Genomic DNA, 24,160 nt, shown 5'->3' on the forward strand with positions numbered 1-24,160 from the left:
AAGGTGTTGGAAGTAGTCAGGAGAGAGGTACTACAGTGAGTGTCTACAGCCATCGCAGTGGAGGCTGTCATGGTTTGTGGCTGCATTATCAGCCAGTGGTGTGGGAGATCCTATCCAAACTGATGGAATTATGACCTTAGAAAAGTACTGTCAGATTTTGATCCACCATTCAATATCAGAATCTGATAGCCAGTGGTTTAATTTTTAAACATACGATGCTGGGAAAACGTACCAAACACACAGTGCAGCACTATCAGTCATGGACCGGCCTCCTTCAAGCATGGGTTGCAACATTTTTGAAGCAGTGTGGGATCATGTTGACACAGAGAACAGAACAAAAGCCAGTCAAAGAAGAGCTTTGAATGTCCTTTATTTCATAAAATACCCAACCAGCAGTTCAACACCTCGAAATATCTAATAGTAAAGTTTAAGAAAAGCACCTGCCCGCCATGTCCCTGTATTTTCAAAAAGATGTAATATCAAATTTGCACACTAGGTGGAGGTATTGCACAGAAAAATAAACAACATTGATTTGCTCAACAAGAAAAAGCCTAAATTAAACAATTTAAACAACAGATACAATTCTTCATTCCTCATTTGAGAATTTTGTCCAGTTTATAATAAATTTGTTTTTTTCCTCAAGCTTTTTAAAACTCCGTCTTTAGCAGATATTATTCAACTGAGCACATTTAAAGTTAGATTGTTGTATTTGGCACTATGACCCAACATTTATATTTCTCTAAACTTTAGCTACTGGTTATTTGCAAATCCTCTCTGTGCTTTCCTTTGGTAAATCTTTTATTTTAGACATTCATTCACTGAAAGCTTTTAGAGAAGGCGTATTGTAAAAATGCTTCGGTATGAAGGGATTTACCTGTGCTCGAGGGCCTGTTTTAAGTAAAGGATCCTTATCAGCCACTCTTTCTGCTTTGTCAAGCTCAAGTCTGACTCCACTTGGCTCTAAAGTCTCTTAAAAATAGTTGTGGTTATTTATCTTACTCTACATCACAGAGCAACGCAGACTATCAGGTTAGTTGGAGGAGAACAAAGGGAATGAACGGGTCAAAGCTCTGACATGTTCAGACGAAAACCTCACACAAGTCCGCTTGGGTGAGAGTTATTACTGTGGTGCAACGAAATGCATATTTGCTAATTGTTTTGGGTTTGCTGTTTCTGTATCCTTGCCTGGCGGAGCTGACGGTGACGTTGTGAAGCTGTTTAAACACTCTGATGAGACGGAGGATTACAAGTCTGGAAAACAGGGTGGAGTAAACTAAGTGGCTGTTTAATAGGTAGCACTTTTCTCACAAACATATGGCTGAGCGCGCACACACACAGTCTGCTGCTCTAAAGTGATAACTTCTCCTCAGAACTTGCAGAATCATCACATAAAGACTTTATTTTCTGATTATATGTCACGGACACGCAGAGCTCTCTTTCCACATCCACAGTGTAAACCAACAATCATTAAAAAAAAAAAGCTGATCCAGTGGTGGCTCTACATATCAGATGCTGTAAGTTTCCACTCACAAAGCTTCATTTTATTTCATTAAAAAAAAACAAAAACAGGGTCTTTATTTAAAAATGTGAAGGTGTCAGAGATTCCTTCCTTCTGTGATGAAGACTCACGACTTTTTCCTAAAAATTTATCGAGTCTTATTTATACGAGTCTCTTCCCGAGCAGCCAGAAGCCGAGCGCATCCTCTGTTACCTTTGCATCGTCCCGTCTGTGGCAGCCTCGGGAGTCACTGTGGATTTAAAAAAGTCCTCAGTGATCACTTCGTCTTTGCCCAGCCTCCGGACGCACCGGTGGACCACTCGGAGGACCTTGTGCAACCTGCGGTCCAGGGCCAACAGGTGGGGCTCTGTCAGGATGGGCCTTAAAGAGTCTTCCTGCAGGGACTCCCTCATCACATCACTGAGCCTGAACTCTGATTGGGCCAGGAGCTGCAGCCTTAGTAGTGTGGATTGCTTTATCCTGGGGGTAAGAGGACAGGGCAGAACACACGATCAACAGGAGAAGAGAAATTAGTTTCCTTAATTCCTGCACAGATTTTATTAAATTTTTTTTACTTATGCCCTTATGTACACAACTTCCATAGACTGAGTCATACTCACATGCAGCACTGGGACAGTGGAGACAGGATGGACATCTCATCTTTAGCGTGCTTCCCAAACCTGGTGCATAAACAATACACGTTAAACCCCGACAGCGAACAAAAGCAGCATCATTTAGTGCTCAGCAGCGGTTCTGTCTCACCCTCTGGCATTGTCCAAGTGAAGAAGGAAGCCTTCATCCCCAAACTTGGTAAAAATCTCATAGTGGTGTCTGTCCATGTTCCCTGTAACGAAGGCGTGACTTTAACGAGGGGAACAAATCTCTACACGTGTAGCTAGATTTCCGCAATATAAAATATCTGACGCTACATGAACAGTTTATAATGCAGAGGTAATGAAATACCTATGAGAAAGTCGAAGATGGACATGTCTATGATGTTTAGGAGCCTGTTTCCTGAGTTATAGGGGTACTGCTGCTTTATTGTGTCGCAGTAGAAAGGATTCACTTCCCACCTTTTGAAAGAAGCATAAACGAGAGGAAATTAAAAGGAGCCGATGGAGAATATTCTTTGGAAAATGAAGCAATTAAAATAAATTAGCCACAACTTTTTATTGCTCACTTTCAATGTGATGCTCCAGCAAAACAAAGGGGTTGATGTGTAACACTGTGTTACCTCCCTCATTTCTTAACACTCTGCAAGCATTCAGAACTGAGTAGACAGATGCTGTATTTTATTTTATTTACATCTTAACAGTTTAGTGCTTGCTTTGCCACATTTTTTAATTTCACAAGGCCCCAAATGTAATTAACTGGTAATAACTCTACAGACCTGTGGTAATTGCAGAATCTGGTTAGTCTTGCAAAAATAAGCAAAATCTTCCCTTTAAAAGGCATCAACTGGATGTAGGATGCTCTAAAATGCATTATACAGTACAATGTTAATATGTTATTACAATGATGTAACCAGATAACAGAGTCAGGAGGCCTCTCATTTATTTTGTGTGACAAAGTCACTGAGGTGTTTTAATGATATAAAACAGGAAGTGGTTTTCATTTGACTTGTGCAATCTGACTTTGGAGGCCTTAAAAATAATGGATGCTATAGTAAATAAAAGAGTCTTTGAAATCTTGCACTCTGATTTATGGAAAATGACACTCATGTTTTAGTAGCAAGAAATATCCATTAAATTAACTGCATATACACAGCAGAAATATTGTTGTCTTATTATTATTATATTTTCCTGAATTCCACCGCCACTACTTATTTCTGTTTAAAGTGAACAAAACTATAATATTCTATATCAGAATTAAAAACTTAAATGGTTAGTTTTATAAAGAATTGTGATCGGAGTCACAGAACAGTAACCACAGCAGCAATTAGTAGCAAAATACAGAAAATTATTATTGTTCCAGTTTTCAAAAACCGGCAGGATGTGATGGACACCACTTTCTTGGAATGACTTGAGGACATCTGTTCCTGCAGGATGGAGCCTTAATTTTGTCCTCAGTGAGCTTCCACAGATTCTCGACTGCATTAAGATAAAGACTCTGAGACAAGCGTCTCATTATTTTAACGTTATCAGGTTGAAGGGAGCGGTTTTAGCTGCTTTGCAGTGTGACAGAGTACATCATCGTCCATAAAAATTGCTGACTGATTGGAATCTAGGCAGGACAGGAAGAGTGTGTTGGTTAAGGAGCTTCTGATAAATGTGGAATTTATTGCTTCCTGTCTGGATAAACTAAATGAAACTGACTCTCATAACTAAAGTGATGTTTGGACCGGTTCTCTGTTGGCAAGATTTGGCCTAACCTAAGTTGATGACAGGCTTGGTCACTGGAAAACAGACTTTAAGTCTAAAATCTTGCAGGCAACAGTGGACTGTGTGCCAAGAATGAACTTGAATGCACTGTTTACCAGTGAATTTACAAGCATTCTGCATAATAATTGGTGTCAGTAAAGCTGAAATCATTTAAGAATTTGGCTCGTGCATCAACCAGCTTGTCTTGAAACTGCTGAAAAATTCATCCCTTCAGCCTCAAGCTGAACAACTGCCATCAACAACCGCCAGCTCACCATTTTGCAGAATGCTTGCTGGCAGTTAAACAGTTTTGTGCTGCATTAAAAAAAACGAGGTCTTACTCCTCCCGTCCGGTGAAGGTGTAGGAACGGATCCACGGGCTGGGGATGGAGATGCGGGGAGCAATGCTGAGTCCCGGCAGGTAGGCGGACAGGGAGCCCTCCAGCAGGTCGGGGCTCCCGCACGCTGCATATTCTGTCTTGCACACATACAGGCACTTGGCAAAGAAACAAGTGTTGTTTGCTGTTTGGGAAGCAGAACAAAAACGGAAGAATGCAAAATGAGTTTTTCTGTTCACTTCCGATTACATGCTTTCCAATCAGCTCTGCCTTTCCCTCTAGCTGGATGCCATATCAACAGCAAGGAAAAACACAAACAAACATCAAACTGAGTAAAAAATAACTCGCGGATCATCTTAGCTTCACGCAGACATGCTTGTTTGCAAAGATATGCAAAGGGCAGAGATAAACAAGCTCCCAATCAGATGCACAGCTACTGAGAAACACTATTCATGTGTCAATCAAGTATTTGAACTATTGTAAAGGAGTTTATATTTAACATACAGGCATAACCGTTGAGTCTAATCTAAAGGTATTACTTTGAGGAACTGATGTGGTTTTTTTTTTTACCCGGGGAGGTGAAGAACACAGCTCGTAGGTCTTCATTCTGGGTTACTTTTAGGACTTCACTAGTGATGTTCACCAGCCTGCCAACCACTGGAGGAACTCTCCGGAAGTCTAGGATCCTAGAAAATATATTGATGTGATTCAGAGGAAAACCTTTTACTCGTGTAGGGAGACAGCTCGTGCTGGCATAAATATTAATGCAGTGTAAACCTTCCAAAGGTGATGGTAGTCTTATCTAACTTTAAATCCTCATCTCACAGGAGCCCACGCTCCACTTTCACTGATTTTACTGATTCTTATCAGTGAATGAGTCCGCTTGACAGCCGCCGTGCTGTGTAATCCAGCTGGCTGCGTTCATATAAACTATCGAGAGCTTGTACTCCCCAGAGGCAGAGTTTTAGTCATGTCTCGCAAATAGTAATCAAACAACAATCAGCGTGTCATGCCGAATTGCTGTTTCTAAAATGGTTGGCATTCCCCAGCCCCTGATTGCGAGTGATAATGATGAGGGCTTCTGGCAAGTGAGACACAACGAAGAGAGAGAGGCAACACACTGCCACAGATTACACACATAGCAAATTAAAATTTAAAAAAAGAAAACAGGAACAGGAGTTGTACAACATTCTCACTTTTTAAAGAATAACTGATAAAGTATGAGCAGATAAGGAGAAAAGGCACTGTTTGAGAGTAATTACAGTAATTGTTCGAGCTGTTGACGTGGTGCTGGAGTTGTTTTCTGTCTGTGACTTAACACTGTGTGTGTGTGGGTCTGTTAATGATACCGTCTAGTTCAGATGAGTGAATCACCTCGCCTCAGCTAATGTGTAATTGCATAAAGATAAGTGTGTCCTCATCTGTGTCCAAACACTGTGGTTCGAACTGATCAGCAAGTTGGGAAATCTGAGGGTGTGCCAAAATGTTGCAATCTTTTTCGAGGCTCCATGATACATTCGTTCGCACAGGGGGACCTGTTTTTTTAGACTTAATTGTTGGAGACGGTTTGGGATTTTAAGGATGTTTTTGAATCTCGCTATTACAAGAATGCTGCCACATCGTCTCTGAGGATTCTTTAATTTCATCACTTTCTCTCTAAGACATAATGGATGGATCCATAAATCTAAAAATGGATTATTATTATAGGGTCTTGACCTTACAAAATCATAAGGGCCTTTAGATGACTGTTGTAGTGATTTGGCGCTATAGAAAAAAACTGAATTAAATTGGATTCATTTTTGGTCAATTTTAGGATTTTTGTTTTATACATTTTAGAAAGAGTTTCACAAAGTTTAGACCCGATCCTAACATCAGGATGTAAACTTCAGCATGGAAATGGAAAAATCTAAAATAAGAATTTTGTGAAAGGTCACTTGGGGCAAATTCTTTAATTTTCATCTGCATGTCTGCAATTTGGGTCCGCAAAACTGCCAGCCACAAATTGATACATGACACTTTGATGTTAACACCGGCAGTTGTAGTTGCTAGACACATCTGCCAAGTGCTTCTTAGCTTATTCAAGTAACTAAAATGTATCTCTCGACCATGTTTGCAGTACCTTTTGGAGCATTTTTAATGCAAGTAGGCTATTTATTAATTAGCACTAATTAGCAAACATTTGTGTATGTGGATGCAGCTTGCTAGCCTAGCTAGCTAGCATTTGGGATAACTAAGAATTTTGTCACCTCCCTCAAATGCAATTTTTTTCTGGCTTCATAACAACAAAATTGAGCCTTTAGAATAGAAGTTAAAAAATGTGATGTCATGCATCCATCTTTTATATACAGTCTATCGTTGAGTGTCCAAATACTGTCATCTAACCATGCGGATTTTAAGCTTGTTTGTTTACTATATTCACATTCTTAGTGTAACCAATCACAAACCAAGGTGGAGCTTACCCCAGCTGTCTTAAGGTAAGAGGTGGGGTACATCCTGGCCAACACAGACACTCACATTTACACCTATGGGCAATTTAGAACCACAAATTAACCTAACCCCACTAATAGCATGTTCTTTGGACTGTGGGAGGAAGCTGAAGTACCCACACAGACATGGTGAGAATGTGGAAAGTCCACACAAAAAAGGCCATGGCCAGATGGTGGATTAAAACCCAGGAACTTCTTGGTGTGGGGCAACAGTGCAAATCATCGCACCACCATGCTGCCTGCTGTGATGACATCAGTCACTGAAGTTATTTAGAGGCACAGAGGTGGCAGAGCCTAGCTGGCATACAGCTAGAGGCAGGGTACACCACAGACAGATAGCCAGTCTATTGCAGTGTATTGGCACTGCAATAGACTGGCTATCTGTCCACAGCTGTCACTCACATTCATACCTTCTGGCTATTTAGACTCACTAATTAACCTAACATGCAAGTCTTCTGACTGTGGGAGGAAGCTGGGGCTGGCTTTTGGTCATTTTTATGGATTATAATGAAATCTGGATCAGATGTTATCGTTCCCCTCAAGAAATGAATTGGATAATTGACTAAGAAAAAAAGAAAATGAATCAAAGTGATAAATAAGCTTTTTTTCCTCCCATTTGGTCGCATTCGTCCTCCCTCCAAAAACAGTCATAGTACCTTTATATATACAAGGACGTAACTGAGATCAATAAAATAACATGTGTGCAATCAACACTAAAATTACCCCCAGCAAGCCAAGCAGTCATATAACCACAGTGAGAGGACACTAAAATTACCCAGTCTAACAGCAATGACCGAGAAGACGTGAAAACAGTGAGGGATAATGAGGCTGCACCTGTCCAGATGAAAAGCAGCAATCTCTGCATTGTGTCTCTGGAGGTCAACGAAATAGAAGACGTCTTCTGGAGTCTCCTCGTCCCTCTGCTGCCTGACACACACACACACACACACACACACACACACACACACACACACACACACACACACACACACACACACACACGCACACGCACACGCACACAGAGCGATCAAACTGTCAGTTCCAACACTCTGCAATATATAATCAAGACATTACAGGTGGCCAACTCGAGGCTTTTGACTGACATAAATTCACACAGAACATGACATAGCATGCTATTACAGTACACAGTCTATGTTACCTAACTCAGCATTTCATGTTTTTGTGTGATTTCATTGATTTCACCAACTGAAAATAACCAACTAGATTTCCTCACCTCATTGGTTTAAACATGGCTTTAGCTAGGTTGCGCATTTTCAGGGCCAGTTTCAGGTGATGTCCGCTGGGCTTCACCACTGTGGGAAGACACACAGAAACATGATGTGTGGTGCGAGATCGAGACGTTTTTTTGTACCACAACATTTGCCCTACATGACTTCCACTCCACACTTATCTCAATGTTTTTGGCCAGGGAAAAGCAAACAGTGAGCAGCATGCAAACTGACTCATTATTTTAAGATTTTAGATTTGCAAAATGTGAATCATTGTCTGGCCTCACCCGAGTAATAAGGTAATTGGATGCACCCTGCGCTTTCTCTGACTGGCTCCATATTGTGTCACAGCAGTAGTCCAGATCAGCACATACAAGCACCCCCCTCCCCACAGTGCTCAGTGAAACTCCAGGTTCTTAATAGTTAACAATCAAGCAAGGTTTATAATATAAAACCATTTCTGGAAATGACTCAACGCGAATCCAACTGGCACAAACAGCTTCTGTGGCCGATGAATTACGTCGCTCTTTGGTGAGTGAAATAATGAGAAGGTTAAATTTAAACTGTGGGGGGTAGCGATTGTTTTGTTGCTTGTTTCTTCTTGGCAGTGAGTGATGTTTGTGTGGCCATGCACTTCACTGCGCAGGGATGCTGACAAAGCACAGACGAGACAGGTCAGACAAGTCAGCGTGGAAGAAGAAGAAACGTAGCTGGGAGAAAAATTTAACATATAAAACCAATAATGAGCTATTTGTCCTCCTTAATGTGTACATTTCTACCTGCGACACTTTTACAGCACTTACTTAGTGAACAGCTCAGTAGCATCTATTGTTTGGCACGTCACTAACTTTCAATTATCCATCCGTAGCTTTGGTTTGCGTGCTGCTCAGAAGTAAAGTAGGAGATGGCAGCGTAGGTGGTAAGAAACGCTGGCTTCCCTCGGCGCGTGAAGACATCAAACGCTTAATTAGGAGCTCTGCCTTTGAACGCAGACTAATTCCTGGGTTTTATTTGCCCCCAGAGCAAAGTGTCTTATACAGAAAGACAAATCTGGATTTTGGTGCCAATAGAAAAACCAAAAATCCTCACTATCACAAAGGCAACAGTGTGTTTGTCTCTCATGGTACTGCCAAGCAGAAAAGGCAGAGTGAGAGAGAGGCAGACAAACAAAAAGAGAAACAAAGAGGCTAGTGAGAAATCAGACTCATGCGGTTGCACAACATGAGATATGAGGTAAAGAAAATAAAAGCCCAAATCCCCGAATGGATAAAAGGCTCATTACAGGTGGCGATGACGTTGTAATACCTTGGGTGCAATCACACGCTCCTTTTAGGGCTTTCTCATCTTGAGTGTAATCTGTAAGACAATGAACTTGTTAGGTAATAAATTAGCACACTTAGTGCAGGGAATGTACCTGTCTAATTCCAGAAAAGTAATGGGTGCTGGATTTGCCATCTGCATAAAATGCTAGCTGAACAGTCCTTACTGTAAAAAACATTAGAGTCCTGTGCTGTAAAGGAGCTTTACAATACAATACAATCAGCTGTTTGGTTGCTCTTGTACTGATATTATATTATATCTTTCCTACATCTGTCCTATATTAACAGAAGCGTTTTTCATTGCATATTTATTCAATTATACTGCACTACATGTAAAATTCCACCCAGTTCACAAAATTAGACCCCATGAGGGATATGACAGTACAGCATAAACACAGGAAGCCGATAATCTTTCCCTGACATCATCGAGCTAGACGCTCCAAATCCCATCTGACCTTCACCTGCACTGATGACTGTCATGCTCTGCATGTCCTTGATAAGTTGAAGGACAGTAGGGTCATCACGGGAGTACAGAGCATAGCGGTTTATTCCCAGGTGGAACTTCAGCCAGCTGGTATCAGGGTCGTAGGTCACCTCATGATTAGTCACAGTGATGTTAGCCAGAGCCGCTGCCAGACTGTAGAGCTTCATATGTCTGAGGAAGACGAATAACACATAGGACAGATGTTAGCTGTGGGATACAGGATGCTGTCAACTCCCTATTATCAGAGCCCTAAATAAATGGTTAACATATGTAAACACATCAATTTTCTGTAAAGCCATTGTTAATCCTATGTTATTTAAAACAACAGAGTAGCTGATTTAAAGAGATGCTTACACTGAACCTAAGATGACATGCTTAAAGCAAAGGAAAGAAAAACATGTTGTGTTATAAAGTACTTGTTCTATTTACCACTTTACTCCTGCCTCCATTAGTCATTTATAGTCAGCCAAGTTTTATTAGTCTCTTATATACAGGCTTTTTACTGTTTCTAAATTGAGTTTTAACAAATCTAAACTGCCCAGCCCCCTTTCCCCTCCAAGTAGGAATAAGAATAAACTGATACCAAAAGAAATACTGTCTGTGGTAAGAGGGGCACCACATGACAAGGGCTGACCACAGTGAGTGGGATTGCCATTTCTCCACCCAAACAAACTCCATCACAGACCGGATAACAAAATGAGATAATGGAGCAAAGCGCTAAGAATAGAAGTTTGTTTTTCTGTCATTCCTACCACCTCATTCATTTAATTTGACGTGACACAGAGTAATCAGGCCGCTGGACAAGTGCAGACAGCAGAGCGTGTATCCAAACACACACTGTGGGAAACAGATAAGTCACGAATGCACACAACGAATGCAGTAGATGTGATGTTTAGACGCTGTTGCAATATTTTGCAATAACAAGCCTGTGAGCTGCCTTTTTTTTAGTGCACATTTGTAAGGCAGCACAGCGGGGAGATCCATTGCTCATAATTCTTCTTATTTTCCACTGTGAGAGCCCAATATCTATATCTCTCTGAGGGAGACAGACAGACAGCCTCACAAGCCAAGACGGCTACAACTCCCAAAGATTGAGATGGGCCCCGGCAGTTTTAAAAATCCTTGTTTACCTTAAAGAAACCGTTCCAGATGCTGGCTCTCAGAAGTGACGTGTTTGTCAGGGTTTTCTGACCCAGCCCACATGACACTGGAGTTTTTATGACGCACAGAATTGTCTACAGATCCGGATGTCTGTCTGTGGGTGTATGCCTGTCACCACGAACAAAGTGCATCCAAGTTCATGGATATGTGTTTGTGTGTGTGCCTCGGGTGGGTTTGGCCCCAGTGTCACTGACCCTGCCTCCTGACCACAGTCAAGCCTCAACACGTGCTACCACAGTGGGAACTCTGAGCCAAAACGAACACGCAATTTAACAATAAAGTGAAGTAACTCCGTCAAGTCACGCATTGCAAAATCAGTGGCGTTATTGTCACAACAAACATTATCTTAATTTAGAATGATGAAACATGACACCAGAAACTGACCTTTCCCAGTGCGACACTTTCCTCCTATAGTAGTCAATCAGCTGTTCCACCTGCAGCAGTCTCTCTTCTGGCCCCAGAGCCGGAGTCTGGATGTTGTATAGAGGGTGAGAGAAAAGCCTCACCAGTTTTGAGCCTCCGTACGCAGGCTCAGACGTGGTGCCGTCCAGGAGTGGTGCAGAAGTCCAGTTGGAGAGCTGCGGCGTGGCCAGACCCCCCTGGCTGGGGGGGAGGGTGAGTTTGTTGGGGCCACATGAGCAGGAGTGTCCCGATGTCAGGCCCTTGCTCCGCATCTTTGGCAAGAGGATGAAGTAGAGGTCGGCGGAGAAGACGGCCGTGAGGGTCACAGCTAATAAGATGCGATCTCTTCTCATCATTGAAACAGAAGGAGGGGGGTATAGGGGGGGCAAAGAAAGCTGAGCAAAGTCCTGGCTATGTGCTGCTCGGGACTGTGTGAGGCATCACTTGTAGTCTCCCTCCAGTCTCGCACACACACACACACACACACACACACACACACACACACACACACACACACACACACACACACACACACACACAGTCAGCCGGGCAGAGGCAAGCAGTCACAGGTTGGTCCAAGTCTCTCTCTCTCTCTCTTTCTGTTCTCTATCTGTGTTTCAGTCTGTTTCTTCCAGCCTCACTTTTCCTCCTCCTCCTCCTCCTCTCTTGGCAGCTACTGAAGAAAGTGCCGAGCTGAGAGCGAGCATGTGCTAGCAGCAGTCAGTGACAGTCTGGCTGCTTCCAGGGACCTGCTGCTCAGAGGAAGAGCGAGAGAGAGCGTGTGCAAGTGTACATATAAGCAAGAGCGAGAGAGAGAGAGAGAGAGAGTAGAGCGTGTGGGTGTGCATGTGCAGGTATGTACACAAACATCAAATTACAGGTTAGCAGAGGGAGAGAGTGGCGAGTGCAGATGGGGGTGCAGAAAGCACAACTCTCACACACTGTTGGAGAGCAAAGTCCTCGGAAGCAACACAACGCACTTCTGCTTATTACAACAGATTTGAATAAAACCCCGTCCAGCTGGCGTGGCGGGTCTAAGGCAGTGCCAGCGCTTGTGTGCAGGTCCAGGTCCGGTTTTCATTATCGTGTGTTTAAGCTGGCCGCCTTCCTGCGTGATTTCTGACAGGAAGATTTAAATCTACATGTTTAAAATGCACAGGTGTAGAAATGAGTTAAGGTGGCGTGACTGTGCTATTTGCCTTGCCATCCTTTCTTTTTCTTTTTTTCCCCCAAGAGGGGTGTGGAGGAAAGTTTCCCTTCCCTATCTTATCTTCTTGTCTCCACCCTACTCCTCCTCATGAAGTCCACTTTCACTTCTTGTCAAAGCTCATTACGTCCTCTCATCTTCTCTTCATCGTCTGCGCTCCTTGCTCGTTTCTTTCTCTCTCCTTTTCTTCTTTATGTTGCCTCTATTTTTGCCTCCTTTTATGCTACAGACCTCCAGTCTGTCTCGCTCCAGGCAAAAACTCCCAGCTGCGCTTTCCTTCCTGCTGTAGTTCCCACACACGACTCCTTCACCTCTCTTGCCCTGAACCACACTGATACAAACGTTCATAAAAGGCAGCGCAGGAGGGAAAAAAGAAGTTGTTGCACAACTTGAAATGAGGAAATGAAAAGAAATCAAATACCTCACTGTGTTAGGACACTTTTCCTTATTCTTTGTCTTCCTGATTCCTGACTCACAAAGTCTGCTTGTCGCTCACGTCAACCGTAAAAGCCCTAGGCAGCTTTATAGTGAAGCAATGTAAACCTCACAGGGCTTTTCCCAGCCTGCATCGGCACTGTTGTGGTATTTTGGAACATCTGTCGTCTGCTTGGCTGTATGTGTTTGTGTGTGTGTGTGGAATTCTGGCAAAGTGATGTGTTGATGTCTGGGAGCAGCTCTCCAGGGTGTTTTACCCTCTCAGAAGAGAAAGCAGGGCGAGAGAAGCTGTTGCTGATGTTGGAAATCAGTGACAGGAAGCTTTAACCTGCCAATTAGCCAGACTGTAGATGAGCTTTGCCACTACAACCACAGTTTCCTTTTTTTTTTGGTCTTTTTTACGAGTCAAAGAAAAGGGGATGCTGTTGTCTAAAAGCAGACACAATACTATGCAAAAGTTTTGTGCCACCATTTCTAGAACCACTCATTCCTTTATGTTTTGCAAGGAAAATGAGAAATAGGTGCAACACAAACTTGCATGGGAATACAATATCTAAGGGAAAAATATAGTTTGTACAATTCTAACATTGAAAGCCAAGATTTGGCATGACTGCATTTATTCTTCAACACAGCCTAAAGTCTCTCAGGCAAGCGTTCTTGTATTTTATGTCATGTTTCTTTTCTTTTCTTCACTGGTGATGTGCTTGGCATCATTGTCATGCTGAAAAACGAAGCCATTGCCAGTCAAATGGTATTGCATGGTGGATCAAAATCTGATGGTACTTTTCCGATTCTATAATTCCATCAATTTTAACATCTCCACCACTGCCTGAGATAGAGCCCCAAACCACAACAGAGCCTCCGTCGTGTCTTAGAGATGGCTGCAGACACTCTGTTCTTGTGTAATTTGGCATCCCTCAGCCTTTTCTCCCCGTTTTCCTTCCTTAAAAATGGCTTCTTGACAGCCACCCTTCCACTGAGACCATTTCTGCTGAGTCTTCAATGAACAGTAGATGGATCAGCTGAAGGACCAGATGCATCTCTCAGGGCCTGTGTCAGGCATTTGCTGGATTTGTTTTTCTATTTTTTAAGAACATGACTTTCAGATACTGTTAATCTGTAGTAGATGTATGCAGTATGTAGTATGCAGAATTACAAGAAACATGAACTTGTGCTGCCAGAACAGCCCTGACCCAGGAAAGCATGGACTCCATAAGACAAATGATTCTGGGTTTATTTGTATTCATACCACAGAAACTGCCCTGAAAACTCAACATTTGTGTTTTCTGCCACTACTTCTTTTGCCCTCCATTTCTCCAGTCTCCTCAAATTTTTTAAGAACACACTTCACACCATGCTTTAAATCATCTTGTTGGTGTAATAATATTATTTTATACTGATCAAACTCTTTTTATCTTTGACAATTTTTACAGAGTCAGGAAAAAAAAGTTTTTTTTATGTTACTCTGAAGATGGTCAGGTACTAGGACTCAACTGAAAATGAGTGAAAAAGCAGTCAATGTCCAAATAAAACCTTCAAAAGACTTTCAGAACATTTGGAGAACTATTGCTAAAAGCAACACCTCCTAAACAAATGAGAGTGGCTCAAGACTTTTGCACAGTATTGTATTTTTACATTACGTATTTGCGTAAAGAGTACAAGGAGAGGTCACATTTTTCATAACTGACTAAATCATCTATTTAAGTTTCTCCTGGTTGTACTTAACTTTTAAGGCAACAGTCTTATTGGAAGCTTTCAAGGCAACAAAACGAAATTCAAGCCATATTTATGCTTTTATGCCAACGCATAAAAAAGACAGGAACGTTAAGTTGTAATGACTTAAAATCAAACCATCCGTGTTCATGAGCAGGCTGGAGATATTTCTGACAACACATTTGGTGGAGTTCACTCATGCACTGTTGACTTGAAGATGCTGGAGGGGGCAAAATGCTCTGCGGATGACTTGCCCTGTTTGTCCAAGCTGTGTCTGTTCGCATTTATCCCCGGGAAGCACTGAGCATGCCTCCACCCCCGCTTGAACATCCATACCGGTACTTAAACTAACCCAGTTCTTCAATAACAGGAAAAGTGCGTGCAAAGATGTTTCAAAATCGAATGTATGAAGAAAACACATGAAAATAGGACATTGAGTCTTGTGTCACCAATTTCTGCAATTTAGCCAAACTGTGATGATAAGTACAGGGTGGCTTTTGTTGAGATAAAGCGATGCGATGGCTCTGATGTTTTCCTGTCTAGATGACTGTTTGGATGACCTAGAAGTATCATATCAGGAAGCTTCAAATTATCTGCAAAGAGCTGCAACAAGTCAGACAGCTAGACTTCATTTAAAACTACTTCAGCTCTCTGTCCTTCCATAGTTATATATCATTCTTTTTGCTATAGCTTAGCATAAAGTGGGGAATTACAGCGAAACAGCTCAGCTTTTTCCAAAGGTAACAAAATGCTAAGCATCCCACTATACTGTACAAAAGCGCATAATTTCTTCATATTTTGCTAGGAAAATGGGAAATAGGAAAATGGGAAATAGATACAAACACAAATGGAAATAGAGTATAGTCATTTCCTGGGAGGACGACTCTAAGTTGCACCCACTCAAAAAACAAAAACAAGAATAGCACAGAGAACAATCCCACCCCAACCTCCATAAAGTTATTTCTCATTGTTACACATTGTGATCTTTTAGAGGTGCTGATTAGGCAAATTTCAATACTGTTGCACAGAGCCAGGCAATCCATTTACATAATTTACACTCTACTATGCTAGGCTAGCACACCACCATCACAGTGTTGATATTTCCCAATGTGTATTTTTTTCTTTTTGCATATAAAAGAAGTATATTATGAATAAATGGGCCAAACAACAGACATTAGTTTGCAAACATTAAAGTGGAATAAGACGAAAGCTGAAAGCGAGGGACAAAGGGCAAAAAAAATAATACAGCATATGAAATGCAGAAGAGACAGTGCAGTGACACTGAAAATCCTTCCAGCACAGTGAGTTCATCGCATATTCAAAAGGACATATTCAATTTGCTGTTTCAAAATAACTTCATAAAAGGAACACAAAGGAACAATGTTCACGTTTGAATCTCTTTCTACATCTGACTCACTTTTTTCTTTCAGACGCTGCACGCTGAGCTTTGAGCTGCCAGTCTTATTTTGATAAAACACACAGCCGATTGTGGGCAAATCTTCAATAAAGCCTCCTGGAGAAGGAATGAGTGAAAGAAAAGAAGAAAAAATCAAAACCAGACTTTTCAATATCAGAAAACACAAATATAAGACTTCACAGATCGATATCGGGAAGACATTTTTCAGCATTCTTAATTCAGATCACAAATAAAGACGTTAGATTAATCAGTGCAGGGCTCCTTCTTCTTGACCTCTCAATGGTCAGTCCACATGAACTGAACTGGCAGCTACAGGAAAAAACATCCTCCATGTCTAGGCCACAAATGCACAATGTGGTAGTTTTATGAAAGGGAAAGGGCTGGCAGAAGAAGAAGAGGGCGAGAGAGGATGAAGAAGATCAACAGAGGGAGAAAAGCAAGAAAATCAGAAAAGACAAATTTCTCACCAGATGCATCCTAAACAGAGTAGCAGAACTCATTTCTTGCTTCTGTTTCCGTCCCATTTTACTTTCCCATCAATCAAGCTCTTTTGGAAAACTTTAGACTGACTTCGGTTAAAAAGGAGGTGAAACCGAGCTGTCGCATTCCTGCAAAATTGATCGAGTCTTTTATAGCTGCATGTGCTGACCAGTGCTGACCAGTATATCTGTGTTGTCCAGAAACCTAGACTACAAAGCTACAGTAGCTGTGATCTATAATATACCCCATTTTATTGTCTGTTTTGCTCTACATGGAACCATAATTTACACATCGTGTTCAATGCAACTTGAAACTAGCAAATGAAAGCACAACATAATTAGAGAAACATGAACAGTGGGTGCATTTTTTCATAAACTTCAAGACAATTAGAAAGAAGAGGAGTCGCCCCCTGCTGGACAACAAATGCACGTTTATGCCACTTCCACTTTGGCCTTACTTTTCAGATCTGGAAGCCTTGTCTGTTCACCTGCTGTAATATAAATTAATACAAATATCTAGTCATCACATGGCAGCAACTTTTTGCATTTAAGCATGTAGACATGGTCAAGACAACATACTGAAATTCAAACCAAGCATCAGACTGGAGAGGAAAGGTGATTTAAGTGAATATAAACGTGGCATGGTTGTGTGTGCCAGACAGGCTGCTCTGAGTGTTTCAGAAACTACTGATCTACTGGGAGTTTCCAACACAACCATCTCTCAGGTTTACAGAGGATGCTTCAAGAAAGAGAAAATATCCATTTAGCGACACTTGATGTCCTGTTGATGCAGGATCAGAGGACAATAGCCAGACTTCTTCAAGCTGATAGGACAGCAACAGTAACTCAAAAAAACACTTGTTACAACCAAGGTAAGAAGAGCGTCCCTGAATACACGACATAATGAGCTACAGCAGCAGAAGACTACACCAAATATCACTGATGTTACCACAGAAGAGGAAGCTGAGACTCTGATGAGTCTTGATTTCTGCTGTGACATTCAGATGGTGGGATCAGAACTTCATCCTGCCTCGTATCAATATTGGCAAATTTTTGGCCCCTCTTGGTCCAATATCCTCCATATTGTTGCTGAACACGGTCATCTCTTTATGATCACAGAGTAGCCATCTTCTCCAGGCTGTTTCCAGCAGGATAACATGTCATGTCAGTTCACATCATCTCAAACTGGTTTCTTGAATGTGACAGTCAGTTCCCTGTACTTAAATGGCTTCCACACTTACCAGATCCAGTCCAACAGAGCACCTTTAGGATGTGGTGGAACAGGAGTTTTACATCAAAGATATTTAGCTAAGAAATCTGCAGCACTTTCATGATGCTGTCATGTTGATATGGACAAAAATCTCAGAGGAATGTTTCCAGCACCCTGTTGAATTACAGCAGTTCTGAAGGCAAAACGAGTCCAACCCAGTACTAGCAAGGTGTATTTAATAAAATGCCCTATGAGTGTATATTCTCATTTTCCAAAAAGCAAGCTACACGTGACATGGGCGAGGGTGGTGGTCATATTGCCATGACAACAAGAAGCAACAGCCAGGCGTGATTAGTGATTAGTGAATGGTCAAATAATTGTAAAATATAGGAACCCAGGGTTTGAACATATTTTATATCTGTATTTTGAACATCGTCCCATTTAAAAACAAAAACAAATGCAGTACTATGAATGTTTTCCAGGTGAGAGTGTTTAAAAATTTCCAGCATTTAAACTATATCACGTATTCTTTCTTGTTTATGACTGCTGCCTTTCACCACACCATGAGGTTTGGCTGCTTTGAAGAACTACAGACTTTGACATGGTTGGACAGGGCATCATTTGTCCTCATTCTAGTCTAGTATACCAAACTATTTTTACCATAAAGACTGGAAAAAAACAAACAAACCCTCAAACAAAACACCAGCAGTTTTCTAGTAATTCCCCAACCAAGGTACAGATCACCAAGCTGATGTGTTAAGTAGTGAGCATTATTGGTTCATTGAGCACATTTTGTTACCTTTGGAGAGAGCTTCCAAATTCACACAGCTTTTATGAAAAGTTCAGCTATTTGGTTGCTGTAGCTTAATATTTTTAGAATAGCAATGGACAATATTAATCTTCTCATGGAACATTTGGCAACAATGAATTTCCAAAAATGTGGAACTATTCTTGTAAGTTCGATTTGCAGAATTTTTGGCATTTGTCTGGGACAGAGTGGATAGAAAAAGGATGAAAAAGATTAGTTATTTCTTACTGCAGACACAAGACACCAACAGAACATAAAATAAGGTATTCATGAAGCTAGCAGGAGCAGAAGAGAGGGGATAAGATCAAGTAATCAGCACAAATCTCACCAGCAGGACCACCTGAGTCTGAAGAGACAAGAAACAGCCAATCAGCAGCGATTGCTGTGGTCGATGTCCTCAAATAGTCCTCTCCTCTCGTAACACAAAGCTACTGTCTGGCAGAGGTCCTCACATGAATACTGAGACACGCATAGACAGGTACAGATGGAGGATGAAAAACTGTGTTTGCATGAGGGAGGGGTAGCTAAACAATAGAGCTAAATATGACAAATGCACTCAGCAGCAGCTGATGTTGTCCTCCCAGGTTACCATAGGTTGCTGAGGTTGCTCGTGGTCATTCACTCCTGCTTGGGTGGATGAAGCTGAAAGAGGATGGATGACAAAAGACGAAGAAAAGTGGGTAAAAGCATACATGTGTATGTCTGCCTGGGTGTGTGTGCAGAAAAAGCACAGCTAATCGCTTATTTTGGCAAGTCCTGAGCAATGGCAGACTGTGAGAGGAAAGTGTAGGAAACGTCTCGCAGATACACACCCTCACACACCAACCTTGAGTATTTGTGGGTTTTTTTTAAAGAAAAAACATTCTGGCCTGTGTGTCTAAAGGAGAACATTGCCCAAATGTTCCAGAGCCGAGCTCCAAACTTTGCAGGAGGAGAATGTGAAGAATGCTCTGACTCTTCTCTTCATAATGTGCAGAAATTGGACATGATAGAATCTGAGTATCAGGTTAGATTAGCTTAGAAGGTCATCCTGACCTGCACTGTTTAACCCCTTTTTATGAACATTGTCAGCAGCAGCTGTGCAAACTCACATATGTGTGCAGAAGGTTATCTGATGAAATGGCTAATTACTGGAAGGGGTAGCCAAATGTTACTGGAAACGGCCTTGATTGTATGTGTGTGTGTGTTTACCTTCAGAACACCATTCTTCCTGTGAAGTCTGATCACGGCTAGTAGGGTCAGGTACTTCATTTTGGACGTCACTGCCTTCCATATTTTCATCTTCAGTCCTCCTCTCTTCTCTCAGATTGTTCCGTGTATTCCTGAGAGTGTCAGAGCAAAACAATACCAGTGTTTACTTGAGATATGGGTTTGCCAATTTCATGCACGTCAAGCTCCTGATAGACAAGACATGGGTCAGTGATCCTATTGGATGAAGATTTGTCACAGAGGCCGATATCTGTGAGGATGTTTGTTGTTAGATTTGATTCAAACCAGAGCTGTTACTGCTCTCGATCTCTGTGGTGAAGCATTTGAGTACTCTGTGTGCTCCTTCTGTGTGTGTGTGTGTGTGTCTGTGTGTGCGTTTGTGCGTGCGCTGCTTTAGTGGATGAGTTAAAACTGACATAATGACTTCAACATATGCAAGATTTCAACTTCACAACTTTACAAGCTAATAAGTGCCGGCAGAGCATTTTTATTGTGATAAGCAGTTGACATTAGTGGTAAAATGAGGCTAAAGATACTTTAAAAGTTAATTGGTACCATCTGTGACGCAGTTACATACATGAAAAACTGCTATATTGTGAAGTTACGATGTTTACACTTGCTGTGTCAGATATAAAAGATGAATTCTCAAAGTTACAATAACTGAGTGACAATTTAGGGAGCCAGTGTTTGATTTATGGCTGCACAGTAAAAATGCCCTAAAGGATGGTGCCTTATGTCAGTAGTTGTCACTTCTGTACATGTTTATAATCATTGCTGAGGTGGGAACTACATTTTAAAAATCCAACTCTATTAATTAGGGCTATAAAGGTTTAGTCAGCTAGGATGACTCGAATGGAAGAAAACTGTTTCCTAGGTCTCAGTCTGTGCAGCTATATGCATAGTATGACCTGCACTGTGGTTGAATGAGGTATGGTGTGTTACATTACTTCCTCGTTGAGCTTGCTGGGCTGGAATAATGGAAAAATCCTGGTCATACTGCTGGGTTAAAACCTGGTAAGCAAACATGTAAGCTGCTTTGTGAACCTGCCCTTACAACCAGAGTATGCTAAAGGACACTTGCGTGTTGTCTAGTGCTCTGTGGGTTGCTGATTAAACCACCCACAGAATTTGAAGCCAAAGTGGCAGCAGCAGAGAGTGGTGAAGTGCCATCCATATAAAGAGTATAACTGACAAGAAGCTGCTTGAATGAGTGCTAAAACTCAGAACTGAGTTATTATTTTCCACTTCAAGTTCTGTTGTATCAAAGTTAATGGGATTTTATTATTATTATTATTATTATTATTATTATTATTATTATTAATTTCTCTGTCTGAAATAAGGTCTGTCTTTAATAAAAATGTAGGAGATTTTCCAATTTTGTTCTATAATATAAAATCTATAAAAACAAAACAAACACAATTTTAAATCTTTTACACTTCCCAAACCTGTAGTTTGCTAAAAAAGAAAAAAAAGAAAAAAAAAGAAGTGGCTAAATGAGGTTATGGATGTTATTAGGCCTGTTAAACATCATCACAGTCAAAAGATGGCCTCATGGTAAGTTATTACTTAATGTTATAGTAGCAAGCTGCTACAAAAATTTCACAATGCACATACGCAAATAATTATTAGTAATTACTGCTATAATGAGCATTTCCTCTGTCACCGTGTTGGTTTTCTACACGTGATTAGAAAGGGCGGGTGTAACTGTGGAACTCCACGCTCATTGGCCCTGGTATATGTGTCTGTGCATGCTTTGTAAACACAGTACCATTTTCTCGCTTGTCAATCACAACGATTGACAGGCAAGAAGCTAGTACTGTGTTTACAAAGCAAGTTTTTTTGGTTTTGTTTTGTTTTTTTATTCAATGTGACCCAAAATTAGTGACTGAACCTTTCTAGAAAATTGTCCAAAATAGTCCATTTTCCCATTGATTCTGTTTTTTGCAACCACATCTAATAGTTGGTCTTCAGACAGACCTGGAAGTTACATCCAGGTTTTATATTGTCGGTGGTCACTACTTATCACTAAAAGTGGCCTCACTCCTAACCCCCCCACCCCCACCCCTTGGATCTTATGAAGGTGGAAAAAAAGGCTGTGAGCTTGTTTGTTTCTACTATTGGAGCAACTGCAAGTTTTACTGCATCCAAGATTTTTTATCTCCAGATGTGCTTATTTATAGCCTAATATTGGTGATAATTCATAAAGATGATCTTGTTGTAAATGTCACAAACTTCACATAAAGCTTATTCTAAATTTAAAAACCTACAAAAAAGTCTCCTTTTTTATATGAAACAATGACTAATGAAAAAAACATCATCCCTGCAGCACTCTATTTACACTTTGGCTCTGTCACTCTCTTCCTCACACAGACATTAAATGTACACTCTCCATAAGTTAAACAATACTGTTGTCATGATTTTGCTCCTCGTGAGGTTTATGCAGACATTTATTTATATTTCTAAGCATGTGCTGACTCTGTCTTTAACTTTAACTGTGCTTTTTCCATCCCCTGAAATTAAATTATTCCTGACAGCTCTCTCCTTCATGGTCCATGTTACCCAGCATGTGACAGAAATACAGAGAGCAAAGATGTGAGCCAAGCCAGAGTTTACGACCTTTAACCAAAATGAAGTTTTTATTAAAGACTCAAATGTTTGTGGAACAGTGAGGGAAGTTTATTTTGGAGAACATGTTCAATCATGACGTACATTTCTTACATTTCATACTTATATTAGATTTGGTACAAACCCTGCACTGTTGATATTATCACTTATTGGACTTGTCTTCTGTTTGATACTGGCAGCTTTAATTTGCCACTCTTCTAGTTGTTGATACTCTTGAACAGTGTTGGTCAAGTTACTTGAAAAAAGTAATCAGTAACTAATTACTGATTACTTCCCCCCAAAAGTAATCCCGTTACTTTACTGATTACTTATTTTCAAAAGTAATTAATTACTTAGTTACTTAGTTACTTTTTAAAAACACGATTTACAACCTGAATAGGTGATAAAGCGATAGATCTTTCAGCCCAATTCTACTTTTTCTGCATAATCCATCATACAAAATGTAATCAAATGGAAAAGTCTCTTTTTAAAACTTTTATAGTTTTATTAATTTTAATCTTTTAACTTTATGCATCAAGCAAAAATTTAATTATATGCAACACTCTCTGACTGGAAGAAATTTGTTTAATATTTAAACCTATTTTCTGCACATTCCAGCACATAAAATATATATTTTTTTGTGTTTACACTCACTCTTTCAAATAGATGCAAGTAAAACACAGCAGAAAATAAATAAAATCAAAGACTAGCGGTCCTGTTGCTCTATTTTCACCTGTACAGCAGGAGTTGGGTAGGCGGAGGTTTACCCTGGTGCAGGTGTGCCGCAGCGGTCAGTGGAAGGATACGGCAGTTTCTCTGTGAATTTTCCATTACGTCATAGCGCACTCGGAGCTTGCTTGGAAGTTTAGGGTTTTTTTTCGCTGTAAAAAGAAGTTTTCTTCCCACGCACAACGGACACTAATGTTTTTGTCACTTTTTATCAAACTTAAAGTAAGGTCAGTACTTCCACGCTTTAAACGCTGCACGCTCATACTCTCTCCCGCACTCGATATATGATCCATTGTTGATCTGCACACAGCTGTTGTCACGAACGTCGCACTCGCTTACGTCACTGTCATGAGACATTCTCGCAAAAAAATCACGGTTTTAGTAACGCAGTAACGCAGCGTTCCTACGGGAAAGTAACGGTAATCTAATTACCGTTTTTGCAATAGTAATCCCTTACTTTACTAGTTACTTGAAAAAGTAATCGGATTACAGTAACGCGTTACAAGTAACGCGTTACTGCCCATCTCTGCTCTTGAATGATCTAATCTCAAAAGACTGCCATGTTTGCAAGCCTCATCTTGAAACTTGGCATGTATAATAAAAATTGTGCTTCAAATTATTATGTGTGCAATCACTTTTAGCATTTATTGCCTCTAATGAACAAGGAGTGACGTTTTGGCTCAATTTTATTTTCTCTCTACTGACCTCTTACCCTGTGTGTATTAAACACATTTCTGTCAAGACCACTAGTCACAATAAAAATGTTATTTCCATCTACAGCTGTTTATATCTGGATGTACGGCCCTCTGCTGGGACCTTCCACCATACCATGCACAAGCATGGAAAGATGCAGAAATGAGCAGGGGCATGGGAATGCACGGTAGACCTGACATTGATTAAGTTGGATACAGCATGAACAGCATGAAATGGAGGAGGTGGGTTGCAAGGCAGATTGCAGAGGATGCAAGCCAAAATAACTCAAATAGCAGATCCAGAACCATCATCCAAAAATGCTCTCTGTAATTCTTTATGTGTTTTTTTTAATAATTAATGAAGACACAAGCCAGTTTAC

At 40.9% G+C, this 24,160-nt stretch overlaps 1 protein-coding gene across 1 annotated transcript; it reads right to left on the bottom strand.

Moving 5' to 3' along the window:
- Window positions 1–361: 361 nt before the first annotated feature.
- fam20a (FAM20A golgi associated secretory pathway pseudokinase) lies at window positions 362–19,101 on the bottom strand. The gene is made up of 11 exons (XM_085416004.1): window positions 11,260–19,101; window positions 9,692–9,885; window positions 9,217–9,267; window positions 7,917–7,995; window positions 7,517–7,609; window positions 4,767–4,882; window positions 4,200–4,380; window positions 2,462–2,571; window positions 2,261–2,342; window positions 2,119–2,178; window positions 362–1,978 (listed from the first exon to the last, which is right to left on the bottom strand). Exons 1-11 carry the CDS (start codon window positions 11,631–11,633, stop codon window positions 1,708–1,710), a joined length of 1,611 nt encoding a protein of 536 aa, XP_085272130.1. The 5' UTR covers window positions 11,634–19,101; the 3' UTR covers window positions 362–1,707.
- Window positions 19,102–24,160: the final 5,059 nt, after the last annotated feature.

Source organism: Rhamphochromis longiceps, linkage group LG8 (genome assembly GCF_057381845.1).
Source record: "Rhamphochromis longiceps isolate RC_006_pf linkage group LG8, R_longiceps_female_GT1.1, whole genome shotgun sequence".
NCBI lineage: Eukaryota > Metazoa > Chordata > Actinopteri > Cichliformes > Cichlidae > Rhamphochromis > Rhamphochromis longiceps.

Coding starts and splice junctions, on each gene's coding strand:
- fam20a (XM_085416004.1), bottom strand. CDS start 11,633: ATGATGAGAAGAGATCGCATCTTATTAGCTGTGACCCTCACGGCCGTC. Junction 2,572..4,199: donor ACCTTCACCGGACGGGAGGA/GTAAGACCTCGT, acceptor TTCTTTCAAAAG/GTGGGAAGTGAATCCTTTCT. Junction 2,343..2,461: donor CATCTTCGACTTTCTCATAG/GTATTTCATTAC, acceptor CCTTCGTTACAG/GGAACATGGACAGACACCAC.